Raw genomic sequence first — 13,329 nt, 5'->3', positions numbered from 1 at the left:
ATTTTTTAGGATTCGACTCCATGACCATATCTTTTTGTATAATGGGTTTTTACTGTATACTAAGGATAACATGTTATACTGATTAGGGTTAGTCAAGTAGTACTGCCATTCTCGTCCTAACTAGTTAGGGTCAGTCATGTAATACTGACATTCTCGTCCTAACTGGTTAGTGTCAGTCACGTCATACTGTCATTCTCGTCCTAACTGGTTAGGGTCAATCACATCATACTATCATACTCGGCACAACGAGTTAGGGTGCTCTGGATTTTTAAGGGTTCTACTCCATGATCATATACTTTTTATATAATGGATTTTTACTATATACTAAGGATAACATGCTATACTTATTAGGATCAGTCACGTAGTATTGCCATTCTCGTCCTAACTAGGACTGGTTAGGGTCAGTCACGTCATACTGCCATTCTCGTCCTAACTGGTTAGGATCGGTCACGTCATACTGTCAAACTCGGCCCAACAAGTTAGGGTGCTCTCGATTTTTTAGGATTCGACTCTATGACCATATACTTTTTGTATAATGGGTTTCTGTATGCAGGGATCCTTGGGATGAAATGGTGGGAAATTTTTTAAGACCCAAATATGTTCCTGAGATTTAAAGTTCATAAAAAAAATTCTCCCCTGTCAGTATTTGCCCCTCCTGTTGCTTCTCAAATCTTTTCTATTCTAAACATACATATGAACCTATTGATCTATTTTTTTTCCTTCGGTTCAATCTATATATTAAACTTTTTTTAGGTTTCATTGTGTCATTTGATTTACTAATTATTTTTGACATCTATGTTTTTTCTCGTAGGGTTTACAAGCATAATCGAAGAGTTGACAATGCAGAACGGTGACGACGTGTGCTGCCTCAACCATTTTCAGCTTAGGACGCAATTTTTCTATTTTAATTTATTGACAATGCAGAACGGTGACGACGTGTGCTGCCTCAACCATTTTCAGCTTAGGACGCAATTTTTCTGTTTTAATTTACATTTATGCCAGAATAATGAGGATAGTTTCAAAAAAAAAAGAATAATGAGGATAAAAACACTACAATATTTCAACATATGTTTGGTTCCATATACCTTTACATATATATTATTCTCTGTTTGAAACTAGCTTTTACTTTCACTCCCCACCCAATTTTACAGAAATATCTAACGTGTGCCTATCTGCGAATAGCTAAGTTCGATAACAATAACGTTTGATCTTGGAGCCAGTCTCTGAGGCAGTCTGTATGCTGTGTATGACATTGTATACTCGCCTCTGAAGCAGTCGACAGATCAAAAGCATGTCGGTCCGAACTACATGCCTGACGAAACGTTAAACGGCCTGTTTGGATGGGCTAAAAGCCCTGGCTGGGCTGATTCTGGCTGGGCTGATAAGCCCAGCCGTTCGGCAGGGACGGAGAAGCCGAACGGCTTATTACCACGTCCGCCCGACTTCCTCTAAAAAAACGTCCGCCCGAAGGCTCTCGCCTTCATCCGGTCACAGCCCCCCTCCTCCCCCGCGTCCCGACCACCCAAGGCTAGGGTTGGGGGCCGCGCCGCCGTCCGTGCAGCCGTTCCCCTGCACTCCATCGCCTCGCCGCCGTTCCCCGCAATCGCTTGCCCTAATCGCGCCCCGGCCCCGGTTCGCCGTCGCCCCCTCCAGATCTCCGCCCCGCCACCGAGGTGAGCACCCGCGCTCCCGTTCGTCCACGGCTTGGCTCGTTGATTGCTTGCTATGCTCGTTCCGTTCCGATTCGATTCGACTCGATCCGCGGGGGTTAGGTAGGTAGCGGCCTCTCCAGGCTTCGGATCCTGTGTTTCCCTTATCGGATTTATCGGTTTCAGCCGGCGGCGCCGGAGCAAGGGTGTTCGCGCTGGTTGCCGGTCGCTTGGTTCGGGTAGCTGGTAGGCGCGGCGTTGGCCGTCGGCGAACTGGGACTGGTATGCTCGATTTGCGGTCGCGGGGTGGTAGCCTGGGCGTCCTGATCGTCGGATCTGGGCGTGATGCTGCCGGATTCAGAGTTCCAGACCCTGATTTGTTCTGATTGCCAGCTTCACCACTTGCATATTTTGTTATTTATTATGTTTTGTATTTTGTTGCCATTGCTTTTACAAATGCAACATAAATTCATTATTTGCTAAGCATATGTGATGTACTTACTCACGTTGAGGAATAAACCTGGTAATATTAATCCTGGTAATGTTAATCCCTGATGCCCTTTGTTCCTTTCAGATTTGATCTACTTCGAGTTTAGTCAGCCCCTGGCCAACGTTGACCATCCTGGTAGCCTCATCTACTTCCTCGTGCTCCCCCCTCCAGCCAGGCAGTACAACCTCCATTCAAGACACGCGAAGCCAACTGAGCAAGTAAGTGTCATGTCCATTATGTACTTATGTCGTCTGCTTACATTCATTTTCATAAGATCCATGTAGATAATACAATCAAATGCCAAACCTTGGTACAGATGTCAAGGTTACTTTGGACATGATGACTCTAAAGTCCAAGTGATCCAAACAAACGATGTTGTTGCGTGGCCGTCGTGTGTATCTGTTTTCATTAATTCCAGTGTTGCGTGCTTCGAGTCATGGTTGTTGTACTACAGACCGTTTTATGAACTTTAGTTGATGCTCAATGTTATGTGTAATTAACTGTTATTTGAATGCCATTGTCAGGTCTTTTCCTTGTAATGAAAATAAGTGCTACTTAAGAGATGAGGATAATTGTTGCGGTTCATGGACATGGGTGCATTTCCGTTGCAGCAGTGGCACCATTTTATTCTTTTCATATGCTGCATTGGCGCCAAAATTTGAATTTGAATGGGAGTGTGAAAGAGGAGTTTTGAATTTGAATATTCGCTTGGGCAGCTGCAGCGCGGGAATGGAGGCCGACGCATGGGGTACTTCTGCCAGCATCCCAGCCATCCAGTGGATCCATCCAGCCGCTACCGTAAAAACAAGCAGTTACTGTTCAGTCTGCAACCAGCCCAGCCCAGCCAGCTATTTTTAGCCCATCCGAACAGGGTCAAAATTGCTGGTGTGAGGTTTTATATGCGAATTAATAATATTATATTCTCTTGAAAATCAGCAACGGGGATGTAGCTCAGATGGTAGAGCGCTCGCTTAGCATGCGAGAGGTACGGGGATGTAGCTCAGATGGTAGAGCGCTCGCTTAGCATGCGAGAGGTACGGGGATCGAGCCTTCAATTTTCTTTCCTTTTTTGGTTGCGTGAGCTCTTTGTGCAGTTGGGCTTTGGCGACATCCAAAACTGCAAATGCACGGCCCGGAAGGGCAGATTTGAGAAGCATCTAGAAGAGACCAGCAGCAGGTTCCCCGGCTGGCCCCAGAATGTAAGCCCTGTTCTCTAGCAGCTGCAGATCGATCGAATTCTAGGCGATTCTGATATCAATCTGCAGGCTGCCTTCAGCCTTCTTGCATTACATTGACTGGCCGTGTTCTTGAGAAGCTGGTCTGCACGATAAGCTGGTCGATCGGCAGTTCCAGCCTCCACATACAACTAGCTAGCTGCGCGTCGATCTAAAACCCCATTAGTATGTTGCATCTCGTGTGTAGATCGAGGTGCTGCTTCCATCGGCAGTGGGTACCGTATTCTAAGCTCCGCAGCGCCATCTTCTGCCATTCGAGATGGAATTATAGTACTCTTACGAAGCGGTTCAGATCATCAACCGGCCGGTGAATGATTGATCATCTTCACAATTAGTTCTAGCGCTCGAGTATTATTCCTGCTATAGGTAGCTACACTAGATCGGCGCGCGCATGGAGGCACCAACACTTTGTTCTCTGGATCTCATCTTCGTATGACGACGATTCCTAGCCATGTGAGCCAGAACTCGATCATATGGATAGAGGATTGACTGACTGATTGTTGGATATGGATAGGTCGATATCACCAATGGATCTAGATTAGATTGACCATGAGCTAGCTAACTACAGTATCTATTAACCCCTAGTCACTATGTATCGATCGACCACTGAAACTTGAGGTTCCGGATCAATGATTGTTCACTATATAGCGGCTGCTTCAGGATACTTTATTTTTTTTTGTTTTTGTTATAAATAAACTGCATGAGCATGCACCAGCTCAAGATAATGTATTCCAGGATGCTACGCCTAATCACACCCGCCGGATGGTGTTCCTGATCTATATCATTATTGGTCTCTTCTCACAGCAAATTAAAAGGCTAATTATATATATATATTTTCAAGGAACAAGGAGCTAGCGAGCTAGGCTGCTGAGTGCTCATCTCGATCATACAATCCATCCATCCATATATATATACATGTAAAGCAAACTGTGATAGATATTATTGGTGGATACAGTATTGTATATATAATCTACAGTTAATCCAGCATCTGATCCTCTACTAGCTAGCTACATACCCCAAGCTCCTGATCACATACATACCATCAAGCTAGCTAGCTAGTCCCTAGTAATTATCCATAATTACAAACAAGTCCAGCTTCTCTCCCTACGGGGTCGCCCCTAGCTCCTTGGCCTTGGCGGCGGCGCCGTCCGTCCTGGGCCTGTCCTCGGCGGCCTTCTTCCTGCGGCGCGTCCCGATCGGCTTGGGGTCCGTGGCCGCGTAGATCTCCGCGATCGGGCGGTAGCGCCTGTTCCTGCGCCGCCTCCCGCCCACCTCCTGCTCGTCGTCCTCGTCGCCCTCCGCCGCAGCAGCAGGCGGCGCCGCGGGCGGGGGAGGGGCGTTGTTCACGGAGCGCGGGGAGGTGGAGGACGACGCGGCGGAGGCCGGGAGCAGCAGCAGGCCGGCGCGCGGGGTGGGGGCGGCGGCGGCGCCGGAGGAGCAGCTGCTCTCGCTGAGGTGGATGAGGTGCTCCGCCGCGGCCAGCTCCAGCGCCGTGAACCGCGGCGGGGACGGCGACCGGGACCGGGACGGCCCGGCGGCCCGGCCGCGCAGGGCGGTGGCGGCCTCGCCGGCCATGGCGCTCGCTCGCTCGATACCCGGGGCGATCGATTCGATCGATCGGGGCCGGCGCCAGCACAAGGGGTCGGATGGAGGACGGGGCGTGCTTGCAGGAGGAAGGGTTGGGGCTCCGGCCGATTTCGCGTGCCCTCACTCTCTCGTTCTCACCCTCTAATTTCTCTGGTTTTTTTTACCCCGGCGGCCTCGGGTTGATTTTTGGGGTTATTATTATTATTAGGCTAATAAACAATGTTGTTAATCGATATTGGTGACCCTGTACCGTAGCCGGTTGGTTGCTGCGGCGTGGCTGGGCGCAAACCGACCTGGATCGTGAAAACGGAGAACCGGAGGGGGCTTTCTGGAAAACGGTTTGGCCGCGGTTGCGGGCGGACGGAACCATGGCTAGCCTATCGTGCGGACCAAGGCCGCCACGATTCCGTGCGCGGCGAACGCTTCGACCGGCGGCACCAGCTTGTCGGTCTGTATGATTTCTTCGTGGAGAGGGCAGCGCCGGGGGGGTGTTTGCGTGAAATTAAAAGCCACGGGGGAGTCGCGTGGAATTTGGGACTATTGTGTGGAGGAGATCAACATATAGTCGCGGGCTCCGAGCCCAGCCAGTTACGACGGCCCACGTCCTCGCCGCGCACTTCACGTGGTGCGCAGCGCCGCCCCGCCCAAGCCCAACTGCTACTGTATATATACTCCTAAAAAAACTGCTACTGTGTATAGGTGTATTCTATTTGATTTGTCATTAGAGTATGGTTAATAATAAAGTTGAGTGCTTGGCTATAAGCCAAGGTTCAAGAGCTAAATTATACAACAATCATTTTTTTGTCTGTCTACAAGATATTGTTTAATTCATACATTACGGCTTACTTTTTTTTTTGCTATCCACCCCTCATATCTACTTCTACTTGGATTCACCTCTGCCTAGTGTTCATCTTGTTGCTTGGATGAGAGCATCCCCAACCCTCCATGTAAGAAGGATGGTTTTCATAACATTAATTATACTGCCACAAATGACTTATCTGGTACCACAATAAATGAAAGAGATAAAGCGCGCGCGGGGGAGGGGGGAATAAAGTGGGTCTTATGCAAAGTCCAATGCTAACACATAACCAATACTCAAGATATTTTGAAGCGTTCCCTCATAAGAGAAGACTTAAAAGTGATATAATATCAGTCCCAGGAGGCTGATAACACTTTTATTACATCTAGGGGTGGTAAAGGGCCCAACATTTTGAACTAGAAAATCTAAGGATCGGGCCCTAAAAGGGCCGGGCTCTAAACATATGTATTTTTGAACTAAAAATTTTAAGGGCTTTATTGGGCTGTGAAGAGGCCATTAGGGCCATGGCCCATTACCACCCCTAATTACATCAGATGGTACATCACCGTACAACTCTACGTGGAAGTGGGCAGTGAAGCGCCACTATCGCGAGGATAACAACTAACACCCACACAATGATATTAACTACGAAAAGGGGGTCATCAGAGTCTTGCGCCATACGGAACTTCCTACGGGTGACCCTATCCACAGGCAAAGTTGGGTGCAGGACGAAACCTCTACTCAACGTCTTCGGAAACGAAATCTGAATCTTCCTCTGTAAAAATTAAGAATAGGGTGAGTACAAACGTACTCAGCAAGTCCAACCACACCCATGGAGGGGTATAAACAGAATAGAATGCACATGGTAAATCAAGGATGAGGCTAGAGTTTAATTTGCGGAAAGCAAATTTTTATGCAGGGGTTCATTTAAAAGAAAGGATTTTCAAAGCAAGTTTTCTTGTACCGAGTAACACGTAGTGTTGATCCACACAGGATCCAAGTTTTAAATTGCTACCGGACTCCTCATCCGCCGTAGCACATGGCACAACTGCCTGGCACTTTTCCAAAACCACTCACGCCAACCCATCCATTCCCAGAAGAAACACTAGTTATGTGACCACACCGTAAGTCGCCCAGTACTGTGGGCACGGCTATTCGAATAGATTTTAACTCTGCAGAGGTATGCAACTTTACCCACAAGCGGGGTACCGCAACTCGATCACCTTAGTATCGGTGCAGATCCCAACAAAACCATTACCCACCTTAGCTAGACCTGACTAGCCACCACGGGATCCACCAAGGGGTTATTGACCTTTCACCTAGGTTTAACTGGGGCATAAGTCACACAGAGCTTATCCCTTCTCCTTAGTCACCCATTGCTCTCAGCTCTCCTGATGGCTATCAGACTAACTAGTGGGGTTTATGCTAAGCCGTTGCCCATACAACGGTCGAGTGGTTTGCACGATAGTGGAGTTAGGTGAGATGACACACCAACTCGGTCCTTAATTGTGACAAGATGGATATCTCCCTTCCTTGCCCAACCACACAGGTTAGAGAACACCATTCGGCAATTCACACAGAAGTGCCATCCTTCCCATCTAAACTCATCTTTCGAAAATTCCACAGTTTTCCCTTCCCACACACTCACGCATTTTCCTTTTATAAAACAAGTTGGATCGTGTTTAAGGTCCTAAGCGTTCTAGCAGCGATTAACGTCCAAACAATTCACATTCAGACATTAATCTAGGTGGTCAAGAAATGGTTATAACAAATCAAGGGGTGGCTATCCAACCATGTTTTCAGCAAGCAAAACATATGCAGTTTTGTAAAACAGGCCAATAGATTGTGTTTATAAAAACTAGGACAAAACATGCATCAAAAGATGGGATTGAACTTGCCGTTCTCAAAGCCTTCCGGGAAGTCCTGATCGAGGTATTGTCCTTTGGGTTCGAGGTACTGTTCCTCGTTCACTTGCTCGCAGTACTGCTCATCGATGGGTTCTCTCTCGTTCACACCGTGATCTACGACGCACACAAGCAAGCACACAATCAAAAAAAAAGAAATAAAGATCTTATCGTTGAGCTCGAATCAGAAACAATTAAGATATGGAGATAGGAGTAATATTTTTGGGCGGTTTCCTAATGGCATGGCCAAAACTATGTTAGAATTGGCATGGTAAAGTTTCAGGTCGATCGGAGATTGTTTGGCGCATGAAATGATAGGTCAGAGAGGGGTTTAGGGTTAAACCGGGGTTCAGGGGCCTCTTTGTAATTATTTTTGGAAAGGGAAGGACTAGATTATAATTTCTAGAAATATTTGGGGCATACTAGAAAGGACGGGGGCTTATTTATAAATGTTTTCATAAGGTAGGAGGGTTGGTTTCGAATAAAAATAAAAGGAAGGGTTTCTTTTGCAAAAGGTCAAGAGAGGTGGAAGGACTCTTAATATAATAGAGGGAAGGGGAGGGGGTTTTGGCAAATGTGCCCCTCCTTCTTCTACCTCTCGATGGGGCAAAACAGGGGAGGGGGATCAGGGCGCCGGCGGCGCCTGAGCCGGCGGCCCTGGGGCACGACGGCGGGCGGGAGCCGGGGAAAAAGGGGAAGGGAACTGCGGGGAATCGTTTCCCCCTCTTGATTTGGGCGGAGGCGGTCTGCAGGGGCGGCACCATGGCAGCGGCCGGCGGCCGGCGTGTGCGGCGGCGGCACTGTGAGGCCCGGCAGCGGCTAGGGTTAGGGGGAAATGTCGAGGGAGGCGAGGGCATTCTATTGCCCCCCCCCACCTTGGACTGGAATGGAGCGAGGAGGCGGCGCGACGATGGCATGCGGCGGCGGGCGGAGGAGCTCGGAGCGGCTGCACTGCGCAGCTTGGGAGGTGGCTAGCGGCGGTGGTCGGCGTTGTGATGGTGGTGGGCGACGCGAGGGGGTTACTTATAGGCCGAGAGAGGCGGTGGAACGGTGGTGGCTGGTGGGGTGGCTTTAATGCTGCTCGGTGTCGCGGCGCGGCGGCGCGGCCGGCGAGGTCGGCACAGGGCGACACGACGGCTCGAGCAGGCAGCGCTGTGCTTGACGGCGGGCGGTGCGGCGCGTGGTTCACGTGGGAGCAGTGCGTGCGCATGGACGAGAGCAGGGCGTCGGCCGGCGGCGAAGGCAGGCACTGTGCGTGGCTCTGTTCGCGGCATTCGCGGCAAGAGCTAGGGTCGAGGCGAGCAAGGGGACACGGGTGCACGCAGAGGTGGGGACGGGGTGAGCAGGAGGCGGCCGCGCGAGTGGGGAAGGTGGTGGCCGGACGGCGCGGCGAGCGGCGGGCGTCGCGGCTAGCGGCGCGGCCACGTGGTGCTCGTGGCCGGGGCGCGCGGGGAAGGGAAGGGGGTACGGCGTGCGGGGCAGGCGAGCAGGGCGCCGGGGAGGGGAGGCCGGGAGCAGGCGCGTGGGTGGGCGGTGCCGAGCTGGGTAGGCGCGCACGCGTGCGTGGCCGGGGCGACGCGGCGAGCTAGCGAGCTGTTCTGCAGCGCGCGGGAGAGGAGGGAGGGAAGGAAGGGAGGAGGAGGAGAAAAAGAAGGAAAAAGGAAAAAAGGAAAAAGAAAAAAAAAGAAAAGGAGAGAGAGAAAGAGAGAGAGATGGCAAGAAACGCGGCGGTGATCGCGACTGGACGCGCACGCGCGCTGGTCTGGCGTGACGCGCGGGACGAGGGCGAACAGGGAGACGGGACAGCGATGGATTCGGATGTCGGGACCGGTTTTTCGGGAGATCGGGAGATCGGGCGGGAAAAGTCTGAGCTCAACGATGAAAAAGTTTTGAGAAATAAATTTTAGCGCGTGTTTTATTTTGGTAGATTTTCGGGATGTCACATACTTCAAGTTGTACATTGAGATTGAGGTGGTGTCAGAAAAGAGAGTGTGTTTAATAGAAATCTACACTAAGATATCTTGAGTTCTTCTAGAGTGTAGTTTCTAAATATGATATCTTGATAATACGGCAACATAGACCCACCAATACTCAATGGGTCGGCGTCGCCGCCTTTTTCCCCGACACGCGGTCTTCGCCAAGGTGATCCTTTATCGCCATACTTATTCTTATTTATAGCTGATGGTTTGTCGCAGTTGATTCACAGGAAGGTGCAGGACAATACTCTGTTAGAGCTGAAAATTTGCAGAGGGGCGCCGGGTATATCCCATCTCCTCTTCGCGGATGATACTTTGCTCTTTTTCAAGGCTAAACCTGAACAAGCACTAGTCGTGAAGGAAATCCTGGACACATATGCGAGGTGCACGGGTCAGTTGCTGAACCCGTCCAAATGTTCAATAATGTTTAACAAGAAGGGAGTCGAGGACGATCGGAATCAGGTCAAACATATTCTGGGAGTGGAACTGTCCTCTTTTGAGCCAAAATATTTGGGGCTCCCCACCCCATCGGGAAGAATGAAAAAGGACAGATTTCAATCTCTAAAAGAAATGCTGAGTAAGAGATTAAGAGATTACTCGGAGAAACATATGTCCTCAGGGGCTAAAGAAGTGCTCATTAAATCTGTGGCGCCGGCACTTCCCACCTACATCATGAGTGTTTTCCAAATTCCATTAGGGTTGTGCGATAGCATGACTAGCATTATTAGGGAGTTTTGGTGGGGCACTGAAAAAGGAAAAAGGAAGATGGCATGCATGGGCGGGATGGAACACGTTGATTCAGAAAAAGAATTATGGAGGTATGGGTTTCAAGGATCTCGGATTATTTAACCAAGCATTGTTGGCTAGGCAAGCTTGGCGGCTGATGGAATACCCAGATAGTTTATGCGCCCGTCTGCTTAAGGCCAGGTATTACCCAAGAGGATGTTTGGTTGACACATCCTTCTGTTCTAATGCTTCTAGTACTTGGCAGTATATTCTACACGGGTTAGAACTTTTAAAGCAGGGCGTGATTTGGCGCATTGGGGATGGTAGGAAAGTGAGGATATGGAGGGATCCATGGATTCCCAGGGAGTTATCGCTAAGAGTGACAACGACAAAAGGCAGACAAAGAAGCAAATGGGTGGCCGAGTTATTGGATGCAAATGGTAGACAATGGGATTTTAACAAGCTGATTGCCATGTTCAATCCTGCAGACGCTGACGCCATTGCCAGGATCAAAATTCCTACTCGTGCTTCAGAAGATGTTCTTGCATGGCATTTTGATAGGACTGGTACCTTCACAGTCCGCAGTGCCTATAACTTAGCCATGCAACTAAAACATAAGCAAGGTGAAGAAGCATCTAACTCTTCGCCAAATGGGGAAAGAAATATATGGTCAAACATCTGGAAGACAAGGGTGCCCCCAAAAGTCAAAATCTTTGCATGGAAGTTAAGCAAGGATATTCTGCCAACCAAAAACAACAAGTTCAAGAGGAAGCTGGAAGCCGATGGAACCTGTGACTTATGCGGGCTAGCTTCAGAAAAAGCTTTCATGCTGTGGTGACCTGCCAGCAGGCGTACAACTTGAGGCTAGCTATGCGTGAACACTGGGAGTTACCAGCAGAGCATCGCTTTGCTCCTAGCGGCCCGGATTGGCTGTTGGTACTTCTCGATGGGTGCACAAGTGAGCAGAAGGAAAACACCCTCCTAATGCTATGGAGAGCTTGGCTCGTGCACAACAACATCACCCATGAATCAGGGCCAACGGGAGTTACGGATTCTGTTCATGCGCTGCTCTGCCTGAAATCAAGCCTGCAAGATGCAGAGAATCATCAAGAGCTCGAGTTCAATGGCAAAGGAGATGCAAATAGGATCTGCACAAAGTGGTTTGCGCAAGGAGGCATCTAATCCCAGGGAAACCTGGTCACATCCACCCGACGGGTGGATCAAGCTGAACGTTGATGCATCCTTTGTGGACGCCATAGGCTGCGCGGGGGCCGGGATGGTAGCAAGAGACAGCGAGGGAAGGGTGAAATTTACTGCCTGGCGTGCGCTTTTCAACTGTGCTAGTGCAGCGGAAGCGGAAGCACATGCTTGTGTTGAAGGTTTAAGACTTGCCTCCCAATGGTGCCATCATTCGATCATCCTGGAATCGGATTGTGCTCGTGTGACGCAGACATTGTTGTCCACGCGACCGGATAGGTCAGAACTCGGCTTCATCATAGCCGAGGGCAAAGAGCTATCTCAGCTTCTACTGGAACTGAAGATAGTGAAGGTTAAGAGAGATTGTAACAAAGTTGCTCATGAATTAGCTGCGTTAGCTAGGCGTAACACTCACTCAGCGGTATGGTTAGGTCAGGCTCCTCCGTGAGCCATAGACCTCATCAATGCCGATTGTATTCAGCCTCCTGCCTAGTTAATAAAGCTCTCTCTTTACCCGCAAAAAAAAATAGACCCACCAATACTCTATGGGATGGGATTGCCCCAAGAGCTAAGCTATCCTCTCTCTCCTTCATGCACTAGACCTACCTTCATGCTATGTACTCCTTCCGTCACAAAATAATTGTTGTTCAACATTTAAAATTTGTCCTACAAAGAGTATTGTTTTAGCTTGTAATGGGATCTATATAATTAAAAAAATAATATACCAAGTACCAAGAAAATATTGTATATGCAAACGCATAGAGCCAATAAATACTTTGTATATGTTACTTCTTTTAGTTCCAATGCATATTTACTTATTGAGGATCTAGAAAATTAAATAAATAATATGATTTTCAATTACAATTGCTAGAAGTAATAATTAAAGGTAATAAATTTATTTTTTATGTCTGAATTTTTTCTAAAATAACTTTAATTTGGAACAGAGGGAGTACGACATAACAGAAACTAGCTAGCTAGCTACACGAATGCAAGAACGCCTTTGCACGATACGTTTACGTGTAGTAGGCCCTTCCATATACTATATACGTACTCCTGTCTCGCGAGAGCTATATTCGACGCGTAGCTTAGCAGGACACTAGCTACTATAGCAAGTAGCATCAATCGACAGTACACCAAATACATACTAATTGCTTGGAAAAGTCATATATATATATATATATATATATATATATATGATTGACAAATATATGCGCCACTTTTTTTTTTGTTACATCGGTGGGAGCTTACGCGAACGCACCATGGCCAACCAACCTTTTTGTCCCGTTCCATCCCACGGCGTGTAGACCATGCAAATGTTCAATCAATCGGTCAGCCCAAAAGTTAACTCGTTCAGCAAGTGCGCAGAGATCAGGAGGATGATTTGGTTTCGTTTTTACGAATCAGACAGCAGGTCTAGCCACCATTTCTTGAGATCCGTGGTTGTGCCCATCACTCTGTTCGTTGTGCTGGTGCTGGTGGCTGGTGCTGGAGTGGTATGAGAAAAAAATACTGTTGGCTGGCTGGTGGCTGGAGGCTGGTGCTGAAGCGATGTGAGAGAAAAATACTGTTGACTGTCTGGAGGAGCCAAACAGCGAACAGAGTGAAAAAATCCGTTACGTTCTTTAAAAAAATAATCTTACAACACAGAAACAGCCCAAGTCTTACATAGGGGGTGTTTAGTTGATGGAAATTTTTGATTCAAGGGTCATATCAAATATTTGATCAGATGTCAGGAGGGTTTTTCGGACACTAATTAAAAAATTAAT

General features: G+C 48.5%; 1 protein-coding gene across 1 annotated transcript; it reads right to left on the bottom strand.

The window, feature by feature from the left end:
• Positions 1 to 4,268: 4,268 nt before the first annotated feature.
• On the bottom strand, positions 4,269 to 5,273 carry LOC120679328 (trinucleotide repeat-containing gene 18 protein-like). The gene has a single exon (XM_039960898.1). The coding sequence runs from the start codon at positions 4,947 to 4,949 to the stop codon at positions 4,479 to 4,481; it is 471 nt and encodes a 156-aa protein (XP_039816832.1). The 5' UTR covers positions 4,950 to 5,273; the 3' UTR covers positions 4,269 to 4,478.
• Positions 5,274 to 13,329: the final 8,056 nt, after the last annotated feature.

Source organism: Panicum virgatum, chromosome 6N (genome assembly GCF_016808335.1).
Source record: "Panicum virgatum strain AP13 chromosome 6N, P.virgatum_v5, whole genome shotgun sequence".
NCBI lineage: Eukaryota > Viridiplantae > Streptophyta > Magnoliopsida > Poales > Poaceae > Panicum > Panicum virgatum.
The sequence above is the reverse complement of the archived record's forward strand: the minus strand, read 5'-3'. Positions and strand labels throughout refer to the sequence as shown.